At 39.5% G+C, this 24,011-nt stretch overlaps 1 protein-coding gene and 1 pseudogene across 3 annotated transcripts in view; both read right to left on the reverse strand.

The window, feature by feature from the left end:
* The window catches only part of CCDC30 (coiled-coil domain containing 30), a 169,267-nt gene that overhangs the window by 70,325 nt on the left and 74,931 nt on the right, over window positions 1-24,011 (reverse strand). Inside the window, exons 12-14 of one of the 3 annotated variants that reach the window (XM_029230824.1) lie at window positions 15,013-15,138; window positions 13,109-13,246; window positions 8,985-9,154 (exon numbers count right to left, since the gene is read on the reverse strand). The exons of 1 other annotated variant lie outside the window; for it this stretch is intronic. In XM_029230824.1, the coding sequence (XP_029086657.1) occupies window positions 8,985-9,154; window positions 13,109-13,246; window positions 15,013-15,138 (434 nt within the window). The remainder of the gene's footprint in view (window positions 1-8,984; window positions 9,155-13,108; window positions 13,247-15,012; window positions 15,139-24,011) is intronic. One more of the 3 variants, XM_029230821.1, reaches the window with a different exon arrangement.
* On the reverse strand, window positions 13,525-13,847 carry LOC114899773 (annotated as a pseudogene).

A 24,011-nucleotide genomic window follows, 5' to 3' on the forward strand; every position in this document is an offset into this window, starting at 1 on the left:
TAGTTGTGGCGCACAGGCTTAGTTGCTCTGCAGCATATGGGATCTTCCCAGACCAGGGCTCGAAACCATGTCTCCTGCATTGGCAGGCATATTCTTAACCACTGCACCACCAGGGAAGCCCTTTCTGTTGTTTTTGGATGGAATGTCCTATAAATATCAATTAAGTCCATCTTGTTTAATTTGTCATTTAAAGCTTGTGTTTCCTTATTTACTTTCATTTTGGATGATCTGTCCATTGGTGAAAGTGGGGTGTTAAAGTCCCCTACTATGATTGTGTTTCTGTTGATTTCCCCTTTTATGGCTGTTAGCATTTGCCTTATGTACTGAGGTTCTCCTATGTTGGCTGCATAAATATTTACAATTGTTATATCTTCTTTTGGATTGAGCCCTTGATCATTATGTAGTGTCCTTCTTTGTCTCTTGTAATAGTCTTTATTTTAAAGTCTATTTTGTCTGATATGAGAATTGCTACTCCAGCTTTCTTTTAATTTGCATTTGCATGGTATACCTTTTTCCAACCCCTCACTTTCAGTCTGTATGAGTCCCTAGGTCTGAAGTGGGTCTCTTGTAGACAGCATATATACGGGTCTTTTTTGGTATCCATTCAGCCAGTCTACGTCTTTTGGTTTGAGCATTTAATCCATTTACATTTAAGGTAATTATCAATATGTATGTTCCTATTACCGTTTTCTTAATTGTTTTGGGTTTGTTATTGTAGGTCTTTTCCTTCTCTTGTGTTTCCTGCCTTGAGAAGTTCCTTTAGCATTTGTTGTAGAGCTGGTTTGGTAGTGCTGAATTTTCTTAGCTTTTGCTTGTCTGTAAAGATTTTAATTTCCCCGTCAAATCTGAATGAGATCCTGGCTGGGTAGAATAATCTTTCTTGTAGGTTCTTCCCTTTCATCACTTTAAATATGTCCTGCCACCCCCTTCTGGCTTGCAGAGTTTCTGTTGAAAGATCAGCTGTTAACCTCATGGGGATTCCCTTGTATGTTATATGTTGCTTTTCCCTTGCTGCTTTTGAAATTGTTTCTTTGTATTTAATTTTTGGTAGTTTGATTAATATGTGTCTTGGCGTGTTTCTCCTTGGATTGGTCTGGCATGGGACTCTCTGTGCTTCCTCGACTTGATTAACTATTTCCTTTCCCATATTAGGGAAGTATTCAACTATAATCTCTTCAAATATTTTCTCAGTCCCTTTCTTTTTCTCTTCTTCTTCTGGTACCCCTATAAGTCGAATGTTGGTGCATTTAATGCTGTCCAAGAGGTCCCCGAGACTGTCCTCAATTCTCTTCATTCTTTTTTCTTTATTCTACTCTGCAGTAGTTATTTCCACTATTTTACCTTCCAGGTCACTTATCCGTTCTTCACCTCAGTTATTCTGCTATTGATTCCTTCTAGAGAATTTTTAATTTCATTTATTGTGTTGTTCATCATTGTTTGTTTGCTCTTTAGTTCTTCTAGGTCCTTTTAAATGTTTCTTGTATTTTCTCCATTCTATTTCCAAGATTTTGGATCATCTTTACTATCATTATTATGAATTCTTTTTCAGGTAGAATGCCTATTTCCTCTTCATTTGTTAGGTCTGGTGGGTTTTTACCTTGCTCCTTCATCTGCTGTGTGTTTCTCTGTGTTCTCATTTTGCTTAGCTTACTGTGTTTGGGGTCTCCTTTTCACAGGCTGCAGGTTCGTAGTTCCTGTTGTTTTTGGTGTCTGTCACCAGTGGCTACTGTTGGTTCAGTGTGTTGTGTAGGCTTCCTGATGGAGGGGACTAGTACCTATGTTCTGGTGGATGAGGCTGGATCTTGTGTTTCTGGTGGGCAGGTCCCTGTCTGGTGGTGTGTTTTGGGGTGTCTGTGACCTTATTATGATTTTAGGTAGCCTCTCTGCTAATGGGTGCCGTTGTGTTCCTGTCTTGCTAGTTGTTTGGCATAGGGTGTCCAGCACTGTGACTTGCTGGTGGTTGAGTGGAGGTGGGTCTTAGCGCTGAGATGGAGATCTCTGGAACAGCATTCACCGTTTGGTATTACATGGAGCTGGGAGGTCTCTGGTGGACAAATGTTCTATACTCGGCTCTCCCACCTCAGAGGCACAGGCCTGACACTCACTTGGAGCCCCAGGACCCTGTCAGCCACACAGCTCAGATGAAAAGGGAAAAAGAAATAAATAAATAAAAAATAAAATAAATTTATTAAAATTAAAAATAAAAATAATTATTAAAAATTAAAGAGTAATACAAAAAAGAAAAAAAAAAGAAAGAGAGAAGAGAGCAACAAACTAAAAAACAAATCCACCAATGAAATCAAGTGCTAAGAACTATACTAAAAAAAAAAAACCCAAAAGGAAAAAACCAGACAGACAGAACCCTAGGACAAATGGTAAAAGCAAAGCTATACAGACAAAACCACACAAAGAAGCATACACATACACACTCACAAAAAGAGAAAAAGGAAAAAAAAAAAGTATATATATCATTGCTGCCAAAGTCCACCACCTCAATTTTGGGATGATTCGTTGTCTGTTCAGGTATTCCACAGATGCAGGGTATATCAAGTTGATTGTGGAGATTTAATCCGCCGTTTCTGAGGCTGCTGGGAGAGATTTCCCTTTCTCTTCTTTGTTCACACAGCTCCCGGGGCTCAGCTTTGGATTTGGCCCCACCTCTGCATGTAGGTCACCTGAGGGCGTCTGTTCTTCGCTCAGAGGGGACGGGGTTAAAGGAGCAGCTGATTAGGGGGCTCTGGCTCACTCAGGCTGGGGGGAGGGAGGGGTACGGAGTGCAGGGCGAGCCTGCAGCGGCAGAGGCTGGCGTGACGTTGCACCAGCCTGAGGCGTGCCGTGAGTTCTCCCGGGGAAGTTGTCCCTGGATCACGGGACCCTGGCAGTAGCGGGCTGCACAGGCTCCCGGGAGGGGCAGTGTAGACAGTGACCTGTGCTCGCACACAGGCTTCTTGGTGGCTGCAGCAGCAGCCTTAGTGTTTCATGCCTATCTCTGCTGTCGGCGCTGATAGCCACGGCTCGCACCTGTCTCTGGAGCTCGTTTAGGCGGTGTTCTGAATCCCCTCTCCTTGCACGCCCCGAAACAATGGTCTCTTGCCTCTTGGGCAGGTCCAGGCTTTTTCCCGGACTCCCTCCTGGCTAGCCGTGGTGCACTAGCCCCCTTCAGGCTGTGTTCATGCCGCCAACCCCAGTCCTCTCCCTGGGGTCTGACCTCCAAAGCGTGAGCCTCAGCTCCCAGCTCCTGCCTGCCCTGGCGGGTGAGCAGACAAGCCTCTCCGGCCAGTGAGTGCTGGTCGGCACCGATCCTCTGTGTGGGAATCTCTCTGCTTTGCCCTCTGCACCCCTGTTGCTGCGCTCTCCTCCGTGGCTCTGAAGCTTCCCCCCTGCCACTCCCCCTACCCCGTCTCCACCAGTGAAGGGGTTTCCTAGTGTGTGGAAACTCTTCCTCCTTCACAGCTCCCTCCCAGAGGTGCAGGTCCCGTCCCTATTCTTTTGTCTCTGTTTTTTCTTTTTTCTTTTGCCCTACCCAGGTACGTGGGGGAGTTTCTTGCCTTTTGGGAAGTCTGAGGTCTTCTGCCAGCATTCAGTAGGTGTTCTGTAGGAGTTGTTCCACATGTAGATGTATTTTTGATATATTTGTGAGGAGGAAGGTGATCTCCACGTCTTACTCTTCTGCCATCTTGAAGGTCTCCCATTGAGAGGTTTTTAAGAAAGGGAGTAATATTATTCAATTTGCATTCTTCAAAGACCACTTTGGCTGTTCTACAGAGAATGGACTGGGAAAGAGGTATAGAAGCAGGGAAGCCAGTTAGGAAGATATTGTGATAGTCCCAGTGAATGATACCAGTGTCATGGAGTAGGGTAGTGGCAGTGGAGATATAGATAGAAATAGACAGATTAAATATTTTATATTTTCATGGTAGAACTGACAGGAGTTGTTGATGGGTTAGAAGTGGGGAGGAACCAATGATGATGCCTAGTTTTGGCTTAATCAACTGTGTGAATGGAGGGGCTATTCACTAAATGGATTGGGCTGGGGAAGGAATACTTTAGAGGAAGAGGAAAAATATGTTTGTGAAATGGATATAAACTCACTGTCAAATTGAACTGGAAATGAAAATCAACTTGAACATTCATCAAACAATTCTTGATAAAGATAGTAAGGATGCAATGAGATGGTAAATGAGAGCATATTAGAAAAAAATAAAGCTCATTAAGGCATTAACGTCAAGGGGAAGCTGCCAGCTGTTCTGGCCCGAGCTTCCTAATACAGCAAACCCAGGCTGAGTTCAGCTAAGCTCTGTAAGTTTGGGGCTGCCACTGGAAGTCCAACTCTGGCTTCAGCCTCAAGTACATAGTGGGAATTCCATTCATTGAAAAATTTTTGAGTATCTACTATGTGTCAGGTATTATTCTATATGCTGGAGACAGTCCAGAACAAGACAGACTGGGGCTTCATTCTCCCTCCCATCCTACCCCCATGTTATGCATATACTGAGACTAAAGTCCCGAGCAATTTTTTAACTGCATAAAGCTCTTTTTCACAACTGACTTAGAAACCAAGTGTTCCAGCACCTTCTGGCCATTGGGATATTTGTGACTATACCCTTTCCAAAGCAGATAAAGTAGTAACTTCTCCTGACTCAGGAGACTTGGGACCTCACCCAGTCCTGCCAATAACTTGCTAAGTGAATGACTGTGAGTGAAAGAGTCATTTTTGTTCTCTTGGTCTGAGACCTCTTCTGTGGAAAGAGAAGACTTAGCTAAATAAAGTGGTTCTCAAATTTATCTCAGCTGTGGACCCTTTCTCGAAGTAAAATCTTACATAGAGCTCCACATATGAAACAGCTAAGAGTGGATCTTCGGCTGAAATGGGAGCAGAAGGCTCAGAGTCCCACTCATCAGGCTCCCCTCATCTCCCAAGGTAGTTTCTGAGCTCCCCTCCCCAGAGAGCTCAAAGTTTAGAAGGTAGAAGTTTGAAAACCACTAGTTCAGACGATCTCCTGCAGGCCCCTCCTGTTCTAAGATTCCATTTCTCTATAACAAAAGCACTATAAACAGCAGAAAAACAAGACATAGTCCATTACCTTAAGGAGCTTAAAATCTAGTAGAGGAGATGTATTACAAGAATCAAGCAATTTGGCTTCTCGAGCAGCTTCTATGTGCACAGGACCATGCTAGGTGTGCTGTGACACTTCCTACTTCTCTTCAGTTGAAGATTCTGGCTCATGGTATTCTGGCATCTTCTTCACCCCAAGTCCTGCCATTATCCTGGAAGATTCCAAGGTCCATATAGATCACCCATCAATGCCTTGACATCTCACTTCCTCAGTCTCCTTATTTCCAGTTACCTTGTCATCTCTCCCACTTTGCCAACTACTTGCATAACCACACTAAGGGTTGTATCATCAATAACTGCTTCTCTTCTGAAATACTAGAATTAGACATTTGGATTCCAGCTTTTCCTTTTTACATAATTTGGCTCACTGCAATCATAAATACCTTAAATTCCTTGTCCAGCTCCTTTATCCAACGCAGAGTCTATAGAGTTCATTATTTTAATCACTGTCCAAATAAAATATTCAATTCTCTTGCCCCATTGTCCTTCCACTCCATTTTTGTGGCAGAACCTCAACCCCGGATAAATTCAACTGTCTTCTCATGTCTATACTAAATGTTGCTAAACATAAATTCAGGGTCTCTGGCTTTGACTGGACCCTCCACAGTCAGCTTTCCTTTCCATTCCTGCTCTCCCCAGTCAGATTTCTTTTCCTTTCTCCACAGTGATTATTTCAAACTTTTTCACTCTCTTGCAAAACTCTGATATTTCTATTCCTCTCCAACTTTCAGTAGATGACTTTGCTTCCTGCTTCACAGAGGACATAAAAACCATTGAACAAGTCCTTTGGTTTCCTGTCAAGTTAAAAACCCATTTGGATCTCTGTCCATCCTCCCTTTCTTCCTCCTGATACAATGGACAAAGTGGCCTACCTCCTGACTAAGGCTAGCTGTTTTCTGATTTTCTGAGTCCTAAACCTGCCCATTTGGGGACTCTTTCCCACCAGTATTTAAACATACACAAATTTCCTCTTAGCTTGGCTCCATAATCTTTTCTCCTCTTCACAATCAAACTTTTTGGAAAGCGTTACCTACACTCACCATTTTCACATCCTCATCTCTCACGCCCTCCTCAATTCACTTCCATTCACCATCCCATGGGATGGGATCTAGGAAACAATCTGTTTTCTGCCCTTCATTGGAACTACTCTTCTTAAAGACTCCAACCACCTTCTTGTTGCTAAATTCAGCAGTCACTTTTTATCCATTATTTTGTTTGACTCATTGGCAGTACCTGACACTCTTGACTACTCCTTTCTTCTTGAAATACTCTTTAGCCTGGATTCTGTAACACACACTCTCCTGACTTTTCTCCTACTTCCCTGGCTGTTTTGTCCCAGTTTCCTGTTGGGAGCACTCCTTTTGTCCACATAGAGAGGTTTACCTTAGGTTTCTGTCTTTGAGTGTTTCTATCAACCAACATATGGGAACATCTTATCCATCTTACCATCTACTTATTGATGATTCTCAAATTTATCTCCAGCCCAGGCCTCCAAACCCATAAATCCAACTGTTTGTTGAACATCCACACATGGCTGTTCCAAAGACACTCCGAAGTCACTGTCTCAAAAGCTGAACTCCTCTCTCTGGTTTGACACCATCAAACCAGAAAATTAAGTCTTCCTCAACCTGTTCTCATACTCAAACCTCTGCCTATAGTACCTTCTTCCTCACTTCCTATACTCATTAATCCCTGAGTCCTGTTCTCTGTCTCCTCTCAATTCCATCCACTTGTCTCCATCCTCACAAACACCATTACAATAACAGCCTCCTAACTGGTCTTGCTACCTTCATTCTGGTACCAACCATCTACTTTCCACGCAGCAGGCAGAGTGGTTTTCCTAAAGCACAAATCTGTTTGTGTCTCTCCCATGTTACTAAACCCTGAAGGAGTTTCTTATTGTCCAAACTCCCTAGTGCAGACATTCATGTTCCTTCATGGTCAGGTCCCTGACTACCTCCTCATTCTCATCATCTCCTTCCTCATTTCCTCTCTTCACACTCTAGGCTATAGCAGCATTGAGGTCACTTTTAGCTGCTCAAACAAATCGGCTTTTTCTTGCACATGTCTATCTCCCCTGAAAACTATTCTCCCATCTTTTTCCTTGGCCCTTAAATTCTCATACTTTAGGACTCAATTTAATTTGTCACTTCCTTTAAGAATATTTTTTGGTTCATTAGCCGAGACCAGAACCCCTCCTTTGTGCTCCCATAGTATCCAGTACTCCCTTGTTTAACTGTTTATCTTCCCCCATCAGGCAATATGGACCCTAAGGATAGGACCTGTGTCTTATTTCGTAGCTTCAGTATCTACCTACAGTACCTGGCACATGGTAGATATGCAATTTATTGCTGAATGTGATTGTGTAATGGATCTGTGATAAGGGGGGCTGGGAAGTAGGGCACAGAAGATAAGCAAGCAGGGAAACATTATGAGAAAAGGACAGAGGAAAACATATGGCAGATATGTAGACTTCATTTCTCAGTCCCAGTGATGGGAAGCAGTTTGGACCAAGTCACGGAAACAGGTGGCAGCAAGGACTTCTTTACTTGAAGTCCAGTGTCTTCTTCATGGCAAGGTTCTCCACCTCCAAATGAATTCACAGCCTTGCTCCCTGGGGCAAGTATCTCTGCCAATTATCCCAAATCAGCTGAGTGGATTTTTGTCAGCGTTGATTATTAATGTCAAATTTTTCTCTGAAAAGCATTCAGATTGGCCATTTCATCTCCAGTGCCACTTACTTAGTCTAGACCACTATCTCTTCATCTGCGGCGAATATCTAGATTAACTGGTCTGTCTTTCCTCTCCAGTTCATCTCATGCAGAGTTACTGGACTATCTCCCTCAAAAGCCCTATAACACTATTCTTGTGCTCAAAACTAGACTTTCTCCCCCATACAACAAACCTATATGTTGTGACCTGGCTTCTTGGCTCTTTGCTCCTGTGACAACTATTACACCTGTTCTCCACCATGTCTCCAGTATCTCTTCCCACTTCTGCAACTAGGTTTCATGACTGCGAATCTTGGACTTAGAGCTCACTCTAAACTTAAAACCAGTTTTTAGGAGGGCATAAAATTCAGGGGCCCAAAACTGGCAAAACAATCTCTTCTATTTTAGAACATTTACAAAGATAAAAATTTGGCTACACCTAGGCAATATTTTCTCAGTTCACTGAGAAGGTATCCTTTAATATGGTATATAAGTAAAAACTGACATCTATTGTTTCCACTGGATGATCTATTTCTAGGTTTTTGCCCAGACAAAATTTGATTGCATCTATTAGTATTTGTGCCAAAACACAGTAATGCATTTGTCTAAGTCTCAAAAGTTTCTGTGTAAGATACTTTTGGTGGAAAAGTAGAAATACAAGAGTTAGAGGGCAAGATTAACAACAACAGCAGCAAAAAAGGAAGAAAGAAAGAAAAAGAAAGGAAGGAAGGAAAAAAATTCTCAAAACAATTATCAGATATAATGTTAAATAAAAATAGCAAAAAACAAACCTCTCTGCAAAGTATAGTCTTAATTATTTAAAAAATACATATATATGTATGTATACAGAAAAAAGACAAGAAAGAAAAATTAGGACATTAACATCTCTCCCTGGGGGGTATTATGGGTTACTATAATCTCCTTATACTTGTCCATGCTTTCCAGATTTTCTAAAAAAGCATGTATTTAGTTTTAAAAGCAGGAAAAATAGTTTAAAAATGTAATAACATACCAAAAAACAAACTTTCTGGGGAATTCTTAGAACTAAGTTTTCTATGCACATCATTTGGAAATAAATGTCAAATTTTTATAATAATCAAGCCAAATAAAATGTGCCCCCCAAATAATTAAAGTGATATGGGATTTTCTCAATTTACCAGAGCTCCTCTCTCTCTTCCTTTGGGCTTTGAATCTCTACTTCCAAAATTGGTACTTTAAACACAAGATATTTACAGATATTTTCAGTTGTAATTAAATTAGCAGCTGCAGTTTTTCTCTCTACAGTAAAATGATTTAATTGCTCAAATTCTTCTGAAAGCTTCAAGACCTGTAAAGTTAAGTGAAAAGACAAATATTCTATTTTGCATATTTTTATGCATGCCTGTGAAAAAAGTGTATTGATTCCATTAAATGCTTACATAATTATTGACTTAAATAATATAAATTGACATCCAAATTGAAGTCCTATTGGTTTGGAAACACTTGAACATATAAGGGCTCCCAGACTATCGTAGTGATTCTCAAACTTTAGTGAATAAGAGCATCACCTGAGGAGTTAAAAGAATGCAGTCTCACATCGCCACCCCACTCCTGAGATTCAGATCAGTGGTCTGGGCTGGGAAATGGGAATTTGCATTTCAAATAAGTCTCCCAGGTAATTCTGATGCAAGTGGATGCTTTGAGAATCACTGCTCTGCTGTGTGGTTTGGCAAAACATTTGTTCAGGTTTTTGTTTTGTTTTGTTCTTTGACAAACAGATTCCTTTCTTCAAAGATTGCTCTTTATATCTTCATATAAAATGAAAGAATGCCTCCAGAAGGTAGTAGAAAGGGTGGATGGGGGACAGTTCCAAGAATGGAAGATGAATCCCTCTCCAAGTATTGCACGAAGATAAACAAAAACCTGCCTGACTCCCATTCTGATCCTCTCTGAAAATGCAAAGTTTTTATAGTTACTATGTTTGATTCTAAGAACACAATGGATTTAATTCTAAAGATCAATTTAGGTTACTTAAAGGAATCCTTTTGGTCTCCTAGACCTTTTCAATTTTCTGAAGAAAAATTACAGTGTGTGATATGGGTTATAATCCCATAAATCCATATAATCTTATAGGGACTATAACCTCTCCAGGGAGAAGATTGGTTTTACACTGGACCTTAGGAGGTGGGAAGATACGGATAGGTGAAGAAGAGACTATAGCATATTTTAAGCATGATCAATATGGTCAAAGGTATAGTGTAGAACTGAGTATGGAGTATTTGTGCAGAAGTGAGGAGGATGGTCTTACTGGAGTAGAGGCTACAAGATGAGGAGCGAGGAAATAAGATTGAGGGGGAGGGATCAGATTATGAAGGGACCTGAAAGACAAGAACTTCCTTAATGAGCTTGCATTATTTTTGTAAGCAGGATAACAGATTCCAAAATGCTACTTAATCACTGATTTTTATAGTCATTGTAAAAATTTAAACATTAAAAATAGTAAATGTTAGCTTCTTAAGAAGTAAAGAAAGCCAAACAGAATTTAGACTTGATGTTCTAGCAAACTGAGAATTGCTGAAGGTTTCTGAAGAGGAAGGTGACTTTGACACTAAGTGCTTTCTAGGTATTCTGGATTCTCACAGGACAAAGTTGGTGGATATCGTAGGTGGGCAGCTTTGCTCTTTATCATGAAGGAAGGTAAATCCATAGGAACTTTCATGGCACAGATGCTGTGCAACAGGACCAACTCTGCTCCACAGGCTCCTCCCTACCAAAATTTTATCCTGATTACATAGCTCAGTCTCATAATCAGCCATATTCAAGTACCATAAAGTATTCAGTTGACTGTTCCACTTTATGCTTGAGGCCCTAGAGTAAGGAGGACAGAGCTTAGGCTGAGAATCACCAGGCAACTTGGTAGTTGTTTAATATCCCGAGTCTGGTGTTCGTTTCTGTAAACTGAGGAAGCTGGCCTACATGAACACACCCCTTTCCAGCCCAAATAAAACCACAGCCTATAAAACAGGGGCTTTAGTAAATACATAAAATACAATTTTTTTAAGCCACTCTTAGCAAGACTACCTTTAAGTCTAAAGCACTCTATGTTCTAAAGAGGAACTGGAATACAACTAAAGAATCAAAGCTTCAAAATTGAAACTTTTAATGAGTAAAATTTTGATGGAAACAGAATACATATAGTCTCAAAGTACCTCCCCACAAAATATTTATTAATTGCAAAGGGAACAGGAATAACTTTACAATGGAGAAATCTGGCAGAGAGTACCATAACCAAAGTAAATAGAACAAAAGGATATCCTTTTGTCTTTTGATACAATGCACTGAGAAGGATATAACATCACTTATGTAGTATTCCTGCCAAAAGTATGTAACCTAAATTATATTGTGAGGAAACATGAGAAAAATCCAAATTGAGGGACATTCTTCAAAATAAATGATTTGTACTCTTCAAAAATAGCAAAGTCATGAACAACAAAGAATGAGGAACTGTTGCAGATTCAAGGAGCTTTCGAGATGTGAAAATGAAATGCAATGTACAGTCCTGGATCGGACCTTGGACAAGGAAAAAAAAATGTCCTTTTGCTATACAGTGGGACAATTAGTAAAATTTGAATACAAGCTGTAAATTAGATAATAGTACTATATTAATATTAATTTCCTGATTTTGAGACTTGTACTGTGATAAAAAGATGTCACTGCTTTTAGCAAACATACATGGAAACATTTAGGGGTAAAGGAGTATTATGTCTCTACTCTCTGAGGGTAGGAAAAGTGTGTGTGTGTGTGTGTGTGTGTGTGTGTGTGTGTGTGTGATGCAAGAGAGAGAGGCTGATAAAGCAAAGGTGGTACCGTGTTAACATTGGGAGGGGTAAATGTATATGGAAAGTCTTTATACTATTTTGCAACTTTTCTGTAAGTCTGAAATTATTTCAAAATAAAAAGTCTTTTAAAAGAGAGGGAGAGGGGCTTCCCTGGTGGCGCAGTGGTTGAGAGTCCGCCTGCCAATGCAGGGGACACGGGTTCGTGCCCCGGTCTGGGAAGATCCCACATGTCGCAGAGCAGCTGGGCCCGTGGGCCATGGCCGCTGAGCCTGCGTGTCCGGAGCCTGTGCTCCACAACGGGAGAGCCCACAGCACTGAGAGGCCCGCGTACCGCAAAAAAAAAAAGAGAGGGAGAGAAAACCAGATTATCAGGACAGTGATCTGGATCTCTGGTTTTATACTGTATTCTTCTCACTTCATTTCATTCTCTATGTTAAGTTTTCTGATGATATATTGAAAGACAAGATCCTTCAGTTGTACATTGTGATGAAAACTCATCTTGCTGACAAGGTCCCAAAAACAAAGCATAGATGTAGGATGTGCCTTACATTTCTATCCTCCCAGGCAACGAACCCTATTTGCCGGACCTTTCCCTCCTTAGGTCACATACTATTTGATCTATGTCCCAATCCCTCAGCAACTTACTCCCTGACTTCAGGGTAACAACTTCATATAGGATAAATTTTGCCTTGATTTAGTCCTCCACTTCACATGTGGTATTAAAATATAACTCAGTATATTTTAACTGTTGTGTTCAGCCTTTAGTCCTTCCTACCATTTTAATCAACATCAAGAGAGTGACTGAGGAAGGGAATTTTTCAACCAGGAGTTGATAATAACCTAATAGGTAGGACTCTAGAAATTACGCTACTGGCAGTCTCTCCATTTAGTGTTGGACTAACCCTCATCTGGTAGTGCCATTTTATACTTGGGGAATGAATTGGGGTTGGGACATTTAAACATTTTCTGAATTTTAAGTATAAGCCTAATTTTCAGTATAATTGGGAAAGATGCTTTGATTCTAAGCCTTTAAAGTTGAAGACATTTTAGTAAACCTCTGATTTTGCATTTTTTACTGTGGTAAAATATAAAAAAAAATAACATTTACCATCTTAACCTTTTTTTTTTTTTTTTTTTTGCGGTACATGGGCCTCTCACTGTTGTGGCCTCTCCCGTTGCGTTACATTATAATATGTGCTTTAAAAACTAAGCCATTGGGAAGCTTATTTAAAGTAAAAAATTTATAGATTAATCCTAAGAGTGAAGAACTGGTTGAAGTCTGAATATTTATTCTGAAATACAGCTTGATTTATAATCCACACTATAAGGCAATTTATTCTATAATAATAAAAGAAACTCCAATTTCCAAGTTATCTTTTACTGAAATTAGTTTCCTTTTATCTTATCCTCATAAAAGATATGTCATACATCAAACATTTAAATACGTAATAATTTAGTCTCACCTTTGTTTCTAATTCGGAATTCTCTCTTTGTAGCAGGTCATATGCTATTAAAAAATGGTCTCTGTCTTCTTCTGCCCCTGGAAGACTTTGAATTTCATTATAAAGGCATATAAGTTCTGACTTTGATTTTTGCAATTCCTGATTAAGAAATGACAATATTTAGTAGAATAAAATAAGACTTTTAATAGACAAGGTATACTATTGCGAAAAAGGAATCTTTGAAATGATTCTGACAAATTTTTTGCTTTAAATATTTCAACCTGTCCTCTGGCAGACAGACTCCTTTCTTTAGTAAAGCAAAGATTCCTTAAATCAATTAATTAAACTAAGCATTCTTCTAAATTTGCCTTTCTCTTTTAATGCCCTTCTTGCTCCAGTTCTGAAAAAAAGTACCCAGAAATTAAACACAAGGAAACTCAAAGAGCCAAGGCAAGCCAGCCCAAGAGTAGCAGGCTCCCTCCTGCAGTGGCCAAAGTCTGGGCACTGGGGTCTCCACACAGAGCCTGATAGTAAAAGCTGGTAGAGCATAAGATAGTTCTAGAAGCTAGCAGCAACCGGCCCAGAGGGGCTTTCTGCACAGGGGCAACCCTAACAGGGTCAGGCTGGGTAAGAAATGTTGTTTGTTGGTCTTGTCAAAGAGCTCCTTCCCATAGACAACCAGGAACTGGGCTCCATGTGCCCTGTAGGAGGCCAAGCCTAAGGCACCCAGGCAGTGGAAAGCAGCCCCTGGACCAGCCATGGATGGTCACATGCCATAAGCATTCTTAATTTCTATCATTTATAGGTTCAAAGACTGGGTTTCTAGTTGTCCCTACTTTACGCAAGGCTTGTATAGAGGTAAATCTTCAGCAACTCCTGCATTAGTTATATTACCTGTTTTAAAATGTCTCTTTTTAAAGTTACTTTTTATAGGACAGGTGCTGTGTGGTTTACCTTTAATCTTGTGACAACTCCATAAGGTACGGTTATTGAAACTGAGGCTCAGAGAACTAAAGTGATCTGCCTAAATTCATATAGCCAGGAAGTGGAAAAGTTGAGATTCAAACTGTCTGACTGACTTCAAACACTGTGTTCTTCACTACAAATTATGCTGTCTTACTTAATAATGCATATTCAGTGACTTAATCAACTAGTGTTTCCTCTAATCCTCTGATTTTTTTCCATATTCATGAAAGAAAACATTTTAGTTAGATGTAGATTTTAATCAAATTTCTGCATTGATGACATGGAATATGCAGTGTTTGATTGGTGGATGAGGGGGCCTGAGAGTCAGGCCATGGTGCCCTATGAAGGAACAGGTGACATAAAATTTATTTAGGAGAGGAGCTACTTGGTATATTCCTAAAGGCTTGAGATCAGAGAGGGAGGAAAGTGTTGATGAGGAAGGCACTGGGCAAAAAGGAAAGAAGGTAGGGAGTGGCCACCCAAAACCATAGCAAGAGGGCAAGTAGTATCAATGTCCTACCTCATTTCATGGAAAATTCCTATAAGTCATCAGCATGGGATATAGAGTATTGTGCTAGCTCTCACCCACCCTGCAAACTGATTGTCACCATCCTCTAAATTAGTGATCTAGACTTCCATGAACTCACTTCCAGGTCTCTCTTCCAAATATAGGCTGGTATGTCTCCTGATAGACTTTTCCAAGATGGTACGACCAGCAGTTAAAAGGAGAGACAAGTCCGGGCCACTATGACCACCATAATAATCAAATCCCTTCTACTTAAAGGACTCTTTTTGGGTAGTGTTGGAACTCAGCCTGGAGAAACAAGTCACCCCATTGTTACTGGTATAAATAATATTCTATAGCTACAATTTATTTTAAAATAAAAATGAATGATAACATGAAATCCCTAAATTACCAATGCAAAAAGAGGAAAATAACATCTTGAATGGCAAAATACCTCACTTTCAACTTTCAAAGCCTTCTGCACAGTATTAAGATCAGATGTCAATTGCTTTTTCCTTTCTCTCTCTTCTGACAACTCACTTTCAAATAGTTCAATTTTTTCTTGGCTCATTTTCAATATCTGCAAAAAGTATTGTACATAATTAATTCTATATACAATAATCATATATACTATAAGTTCTGATAATACTTTTCTGCCTGAACAATTATAAAGTCATCCAGGGGAGAGACAAACCTGGGAAAAAATAGTTCATGGTACCATAGCTCATAAGATAGGTTTTCCTCTCTAAGCCTGTTTTCTCAACTGTAAAATGGAAATAATACTTGTCCTACGTACATTATAGCCATCAGCGTAGGAGTCTAATGTGATTTTGAAAGTATTTTGTAAGTTTTAAGCACCCACCAAATATAAGGAATTTTAATTTTATTTGGTAATAATTTTATCTTACCAAATTGATGATAATAATAATAGAAATTTCAAAAATAATGAGAGCAACGACTATTTTATTTTAGTGCTTACCATATGTCAGACATTGTAGTAAATGCTTTACATGTATTATCTAATTTTGTTTCCCAGTACCCCTATGAGATTAGAACTATTATTGTATTCTTTTTTAGAGAGAGCATAAGTGAGGCTCAGATAGATTAGGTAATTTGTGCAAGGTCACACAGTCAGGACTGGGATTCAAACCAAGGCTAATTTATAAGCCCTTGCTCTTATTTTTATTTTATTTAAAAAAACTGAGGTATAATTGACATAGCACATTATATTAGTCTCAGGTGTACTACATAATGATTCAATATTTGTATATTTTGCAGAATGATCACAACAGTTCAGTTAACATCCATCATCACACATAGTTGTGATTTTTCCCCTACTTTCAAATATGTAATACAATCTTATTAATTATAGTCACCATGCTGTACATTATATCCCCATGACATTCATTTTATAACTGGAAATTCGTACTTTTTGATTTCCTTCATCCATTTCACCCACTCCCAACCCCTTGCTTCAGGCAACAACCAATCTGTTCTCTACATCCATGATTTTTTGTAATTTTTTTTTTTAAGATTCCACATGTGAGATCATATGGTATTTGTCTCTTTCTGTCTGACTTATTTCATTTAGCATAATTCCCTCAAGTTCTGCATGTTCCTCAATTCTGCATGTTGTTGCAAATGGCAAGATTTCAGTATTTTTTAATGGCTGAATAATATTTCATTGTGTACATATACCACATTTTCTTTTTCCATTCATCCCTTGATGGACACTTGGGGTGTTTCCATGTATTTATTATTGTAAATAATGCTGGAATGAACGTGGGGGTGCATATCTTTTCAAATTAGTGATTTTGTTTTCTTTGGATAAATACCCAGAAGTGGAATTGCTGGATCATATGGTAGTTCTATTTTTAATTTTTTGAGAAATCTCCATAATGTGCTGCACCAATCTCCATAGTGGCTGCACCAATTTACATCTCCACCAACAGTGCACAAGGGTTTCCTTTTCTCTGCATCTTCACCAACACTTGTTATTTCATGTCTTTTTGATAACAGCCGTCCTAACAGGTGTGAGGTGATATCTCATTGTGGTTTTGATTTGCATTTCCCCGATGACTGGTGATATTGAACATCTTTTCATGTGCCTGTTGGCCATCTGTATGTCTTCTTTGGGAAAATGTCTATTCAGACTCTTGGCCCATTTTTTAATCAATTTTTTTTTGCTATTGAGTTGTATGAGTTCTTCATATATTTTGGATATTAACCCCTTGTCAGATATATGATTGGCAAATATTTTCTCCCATTTGGTAGATTGTCTTTTCATTTTATTGATACTTTCCTTTGCTGTGCAGAAGCTTCTTAGTTTGACATAGTCCCCCTTGTTTATTTTTGGTGCAAAAAATCATCACCAAGACTGATGTCAAGGAGCCTACCACCTGTTTTCTTCTAGGAGTTTTATGACTTTAGGACCTACATTCAAGTCTTTAATCCATCTTGAGTTAATTTTTGTGTATGATGTAATATAGTGCTCCAGTTTCATTCTCTTGCATATAGCTGTCCAGATTTTCCAGCACCACTTATTGACGAGATCGTCCTCTCCCCATTGTATACTCTTGGCTCCTTTCATAAATTAATTGACCATATATGTGTGGATTTACTTCTGGGCTCTCTGTTCTGTTCCACTGATCTATGTGTCTGTTTTTATGCCAATACAATAGTGTTTTGATTACTACAGCTTTTAAGATAGCTTGAAATCAGGGAGCATAATGCCTCCAGCTTTGTTGTTCTTTCTCAAGATTGCTTTGGCTATTCAGGGTCTTTTGTGGTTCCAGACAAATTTGAGGACTATTTGTTCTATTTCTGTGAAAAATGTCATTGGGAATTGTGATAGGGATTGTACTGAATTCGCACATTGCTTTGTATAGTATGGACATTTTCACAATATTAATTCTTCCAATCCATGAGCATGGAATATCTTACCATTTATTTGTGTCTTCTTCATTTCTTTCATCAATGTTTTATAGTTTTCAGTGTATAGGTCTTACACCTCTTTGGTTAAATTTATTCCTAGGTATTTTATTCTTTTTGATGCAATTGTAAATGTGATTGTTTTCTTTATTTCTCTTTCTGATATTTGTTAGTTATTATGCAATAGATTTTTGTGTATTGGTTTTGTATGCCACTTTATTGGATTTATTTACTAGTTCTAACAGTTTTTTGTTGTAGTCTTTAAGGTTTTCTGCGTATAATATCATGCCATCTGCAAATAGTGACAGTTTTACTTCTTCCTTTCCAATTTGGATGCCTTTTATTTCTTTTTCTTCTCTGATTGCTCTGGCTAGGACTTCCAATACTACATTGAATAAAAGTGGCAAGACTGGGCATCCTTGCCTTATTCCTGATCTTACAGAAGAAGCTTTCAGCTTTTCACTGTTGAGTATGATGTAAGCTGTGGTCTTGTCATATATGGCATTTATTATGTTGAGGTACATTCCCTCTATACCCACTTTGTTGAGAGTTTTTATCATAAATGGATGTTGAATATTTTCAAAAGCTTTTTCTGCATCTATTGATGCATAGTATAATTTTTATCCCTCATTTTGTTAATGTGTTGTATCACACTGATTGATTTACAGCTGTTGAACCATCCTTGCAGCCTTGGAATGAATCCTACTTGGTCATGGTGTATGATCCTTTTAATGTATTGTTGAATTCGGTTTGCTAATATTTTGTTGAGGATTTTTGCATCTATGTTCATCAGGGAAATTGGCCTGCAATTTTCTTTTCTTGTGGTTCCTTGTTTGGCTTTGGTAACAGGGTAATGCTGGCTTCATAAAATGAATTTGAAGGTGTTCCCTCCTCTTCTATTTTTTGGAAGAGTTTGAGAAAGATTGGTATTAATTCTTCTTTGAATGTTTGGTAGAATTCACCAATGAAACTGTCTAGCTGTTACTTTTATTAATTTTTTATTTATTTTTATTTAACAATATTCATTTATTTACTTATTTTGGCTGTGCCGGGTCTTAGTTGCGGTACACAGGATCCTTAGTTGCAGCATGTGGACTCTTAGTTACGACATGCAGACTTCTTAGTTGCAGCATGCAGACTCTTAGTTACAGCATACATGTGGGATCTAGTTCCCTGACCAGGGATCGAACCCAGGCCTCCTGCACTGGGAGCATGGAGTCTTACCCACTGGACCACCAGGGAAGTCCCTAGCCCTTACTTTTAATATCTACTTTATTCAGACTTGCCAAAGTGTATTTTCTTTTGTGTAGAAAAACCTATTAGGAACTTAATTTGAGGTCAAAATGCAGCCTAGTGAATACAGAGTGAGAATCGAGAGAATTTCCTTAATATTGCCATGAAGCTGCAGAATCTTCTCCACTGGCAAAGCAAACCTGTCAAGTGAACTAACTGCATATTTGGATTGGCCAGTCAGGGAGCAGTATGAACCTGACAAGTCCATGCTCTCTAACTTGGGAATTGTGTAATGATATGTCGGAAAAGAGTCCTAGCAGATCTGTCCTACTATTTAGCAACAGTGGGACCCTGAGCCAGTTACCTAACTTTTCTTAGTCTCAGTTTCCTCCTCTGAAAAATAGGGATAATGATGGGCACCTCGATTGTACAAAGTATATGTAAATGGCAGTTTATGTTATTACTGGATTGTTCTGAATTTTCACATTTACTCTTTAGTTGGACAACACCTTTAAATCATCCTTACAATTTCAACATACTAGTTTATCCTAAATACATTTTTAATGGGCTCCTTCCTGAATGACTAATCCTGGAAGGTTTTCTGTAACCACTGATCACAATCATAGGATGTAGATCTACCATACATTTTGTCTATTTTCAGTAACTCTTAAGCAAGCTTATGGAGTCTGCCTCATCTGTATTAGAAAATGTAACTGAAAATGATCTTTTTATTTCTTACCTCATTCAAATCTTGTACTTTCACTGTCTCTTGACCTTTCATACTGGTTTCTCGTCTGTCTTCCTATATTACTGATAATTCAGGCTCTAAGAGGGAAATCTTAATCCAAATAAACCATCAGTTAAAATACATATGCGGGCTTCCCTGGTGGCGCAGTGGTTGGGAGTCCGCCTGCCGATGCAGGGGACGCGGTTCGTGCCCCGGTCCGGGAAGATCCCACATGCCGCGAAGCAGCTGGGCCCGTGAGCCATGGCCGCTGAGCCTGCGCGTCCGGAGCCTGTGCTCCGCAACGGGAGAGGCCACGGCAGTGAGAGGCCCGCGTACCGTAAAAAAAAAACACACAAAAAAAGAAAAAAAACACATATGCATATGTGTTATTTTTAAAAAATACTGAAAAGATAAGCTACATTTCTTAAGTGTCTTTTCCAGAGGCTACACCCCTGAAATCTCCCTTATCAACAAGTGTTACATTTTTTCTGGTCTTGGATCCTTTGAAGAGTTGCTTTATTATATATTTGAGCCCTTGCTCTGTTTGCAACTTAACGAAAGGGAACAAATACTATTAGAAAAACATACTAGAGAATCCTGATGATTCTGAATTAATCAAGCTGATAATTTACCTTATTTTTTTTAACTTTACGAAAGTAATTTGTTATTGTTGATTGGCCCAGTAACAAATGCAAAGGAGGTTTATGAGTATTCAGATGTAATTCAGAAACAGAAGACACCAACATTGATATTACTTATTACTTTTATTCAGAATTAGGTTTCAAAAGAAACTTCAGTTTGAAGTTTTTAATTTAATTCAGAGATAAAAATATTCCTTTACTTAGGCTGAAGAAAGGAAAGAGTTGATTCACCAAAGATTTTTATCTAACTACATTTGGGGGAAAGTATTCTGGAGTTTGCCTATATTTCTAGGTTCATAACTTACTGCTAGATGTGTATTTAACCTACAGATTAAAAAATAAATTCATTAGTTTAGTAAAGCTGGTTATCAATAATTTACCTTTCTCATGTTTAATATCAATGAAACAGAAATAGCAATCCCAAATTGATGAGTTGGAAAAAATGGGGAATGCTACTGGAAAAACAGATGCTATAACCCAAGTGCAACTTTTATACATCCTCCTGTCTAGCGGTATGGACAAAACACCTACTTAAAAATCATGTTGACTTAGTAGCAGTGCACAAGGATATAGGGAAGGATATATCTTTTCCCCAGATCAGCTTCTTCCTCTGCATTAGCTGCCGTCTGCACTGGTGAACGTTTCTGCACATCCACACATGACATGCAACTTAGTCCCACCCTTACCACCTGTGATTTCCCAGTGCCAAGTGCAGGAAATGTTTCAACTCTTAAAAATGAAAACTCCCCCCATTTCTTTTTTGTTTTCTCAGGACAAGAATGTCATGTATTTTAATGCTATAACTTTTAAGAGATAGATTTTCAAAAGAAAATATATTTGAAATTTACCATAATCTGTGGCACACTAAATACAGTCATGCATTTAGGCAATTTATGTACTTCATGAGACCGACGATCAAAGTTTAAAGCAGAAAAACACAGGGAAGGGGCTGCAATAATGTGAGAAATGAGCAATGGGATATACAGACCTCTAGGCAGCTGAAGGGAGCCTCCTACCTCACCTGTCAGCCAGCAGTAAGCAAAGAGGAGAACTAACGGACTTCTAGGGAATCCCGTCACTGGCACAGGGCAGCCACCAACAACTGTGGAGAACGGTGTAACAGCTCAGAATTTTCCACTTTCAGTGTTCTACTGTCTGAAAGGTGGGGGCCATCTAATACTCTGAACCAAATTGTGTCTCCCAGGCACCGTGTGACTAGAGTTACTGCCATCCTCCCATGTGCTTGTGTTGTGCTGTCCTCTCTCACTGGCACAGTCAAATGAGATGGCAGCTGCAGCCCCTGTAGAGAATAAAACACTGCCCAGTCATCACCTCCTGGTAGAGATGGTTTATCTGCTCAGTGCTGGGCATGTTGTAACCCCCATGAGTTATAATATGCTTCCCCTGTGAATCCTCACGAGACTTGGTATGATGTAGAAAATGAGCTCTAGGGCCAGACAAACCTGGATCAATTCCTGGCTCTGCCTCTTACTTTGGTCAAGTTCTTCTATGTTCTCTCAAATATGAAATGGAATATACCTACTTACTTTGGGGAGGGCTGTTATAGGGATTGTATAAGATTATGTTTGTAAAACAAGATCATGGCATACGACCAATATTCAATATATCATGACTACTGTTATTCCTGACAGATACCTAGCATTTCTCCCATTTTAAGCATTTTTTCTGCGAACATGCATACTAGCAGCACTAAGATGGCGTATTTAATGGTAAATCTGTCTGCATATAAAAACAGGTAAAGAACACAGTCATACATTGAGGAGTCTGCTTGATTTAAGGGAATAGTTTCCTAAATTATTTGTTCTTTTGAAGTCACAGGACTTCCCCCTTCCTTTTTTTTTTTTTTTTTTTTTTTTGTGGTACGTGGGCCTCTCACTGTTGTGGCCTCTCCCGTTGCAGAGCACAGGCTCCGGACGCGCAGGCTCAGAGGCCATGGCTCACGGGCCCAGCCGCTCCGCGGCATGTGGGATCTTCCTGGACCGGGGCATGAACCCGTGTCCCCTGCATCGGCAGGCGGACTCTCAATGACTGCGCCACCAGGGAAGCCCCCCCACTTCCTTTTATATTCAAAAGAATTTTTTCTTTTTTAGAACATTGTTTATATTTATTTATGGATGTAGGTATGTATGTATTTTTGGCTGCGTTGGGGCTTCGTTGCTGCATGTGGGCTTTCTCTAGTTATGGCGAGCAGGGGCTACTTTTTGTTGCAGTGCGTGGGCTTCTCATTGGGTGGCTTCTCTTGTTGCAGAGCATGGACTCTAGGTCCGCAGGCTTCAGTAGTTGTGGTGCGTGGGCTCGGCAGTTGTGGCTTGCGGGCTCTAGGGCACAGGCTCAGTAGTTGTAGCACACGGGCTTAGTTGCTCCATGGCATGTGGGATCTTCCCGGACTAGGGCTCGAGCCCGTGTCCCCTGCATTGGCAGGCAGATTCTTAACCACTGTGCCACCAGGGAAGTCCTCGAAAGAATTCTTATGGGGAAACTGTCTACAGAGTGCCCTCAAGTGAAGGCTTCTTTGGTTGATGTGGAGGCAAAAGACCTAGGGACTTGCATCTGTGGAAGAGCAAGGACCCCTGAAACACAGTTTGGAAACTGCAGTGGCAAAAACATGGGTTTTGTAGTTAGTTGAAATCTGAAATCTTGACTTCCACCTTTGTGCATTTGTGATCTTGGTTTCCTCATCTGTAAAGCAAGGTGAACAATACCTACCTCTCCAAATTTCTGTTAACATTAAATGAGTTATGCCAACCCCCCACCCAGCAGAGTCATTGCAACATTATAGGTACTCAGATCTTAGTTTCTATCCTTTCACTTACTTTTTTTGTAGTATATAGAAAATAAAGTAGTTAGAGGTCAGGAATAATTCATGAGACACCCAAGTACCTGTCTAAAAGCTGAAGATCCATGAAAAGGAAAGCATGGCACTAGGTCAGGATCTGGAAATGAGCTCATGGGAAAGGGCTGTTACTCTTTACCTAATGGTTACAGCACTCAGTTCACTTAATTCCTCTGCTGAGAATGACCCTTTACTTAATACTTATTGTTGTCACCATCACCCAGCTGCTAAACACAATCAAGGAAGCTTGAGGTTTTTTTCTTCATGAAAGACTAAGAGAGAACTGTGAAGGCAAAAATCTATTTATAGTTACATCCTCTTTCCTCAGGAAATGACTTTAAAAAATCACTTAAGTATAACTGACTACTTATTCATCAAGTACCTTTTCTAGTTTTAAAGACTTCTACTTTAAAGAGAAGAAACATTTACTTACAATCTTCCTCGTTACCTCATTCCAGCTGGCTCTACATGGGATGAAGTAAGTGAAAGGATCAGTGAGAGTCAATATAAAGCCTTATTATTTTAGAAATCCACACATATTTCTAGTCTTAATGACAAGGAAAAGAAAACTGGTTTCTACCACAGCCTACAGGATTGAGATTAGACACAGAAAAATATTTCTGATACTTAATATTAAACATTAGGGAGAAAAACTGTATTATCTTCTTTTCTGAACATCTTTTAAAATAAGATAGATGCTCATTTATTTAGAATGTCATAGACAACATCTATCATAGAGGGAGGCAGATTAACCAGTTATTCTACAAGGATCTTCTCTGTTGTCAAGAATGCTATGATACAAAGGGCCACAAGGTGTCATATCTCCCTTCAAGAAGGAACTTGCCACATTCTTCTCAGGCAGCCTCCAGTGAATGACTGAGCATGGTGAGGATATTAAAGCCTGGTCATTTCTGGTCAGTGCGGATCCTCTACAGGTTATCATTGTGCCAAAGCCCTTGCTGGCCTGGCTGAGACTTCTCAGAGCTGCAATACAGTCTGAGGCTCTTCTTATCCAATCTTCCTTCCTTCTCTCTCTTCTTTAACAGATGCCAGGACTGCATCATGAC

Source organism: Monodon monoceros, unplaced genomic scaffold, assembly GCF_005190385.1.
Source record: "Monodon monoceros isolate NGI ecotype Baffin Bay Population unplaced genomic scaffold, NGI_Narwhal_1 Super_Scaffold_18, whole genome shotgun sequence".
Lineage (NCBI taxonomy): Eukaryota > Metazoa > Chordata > Mammalia > Artiodactyla > Monodontidae > Monodon > Monodon monoceros.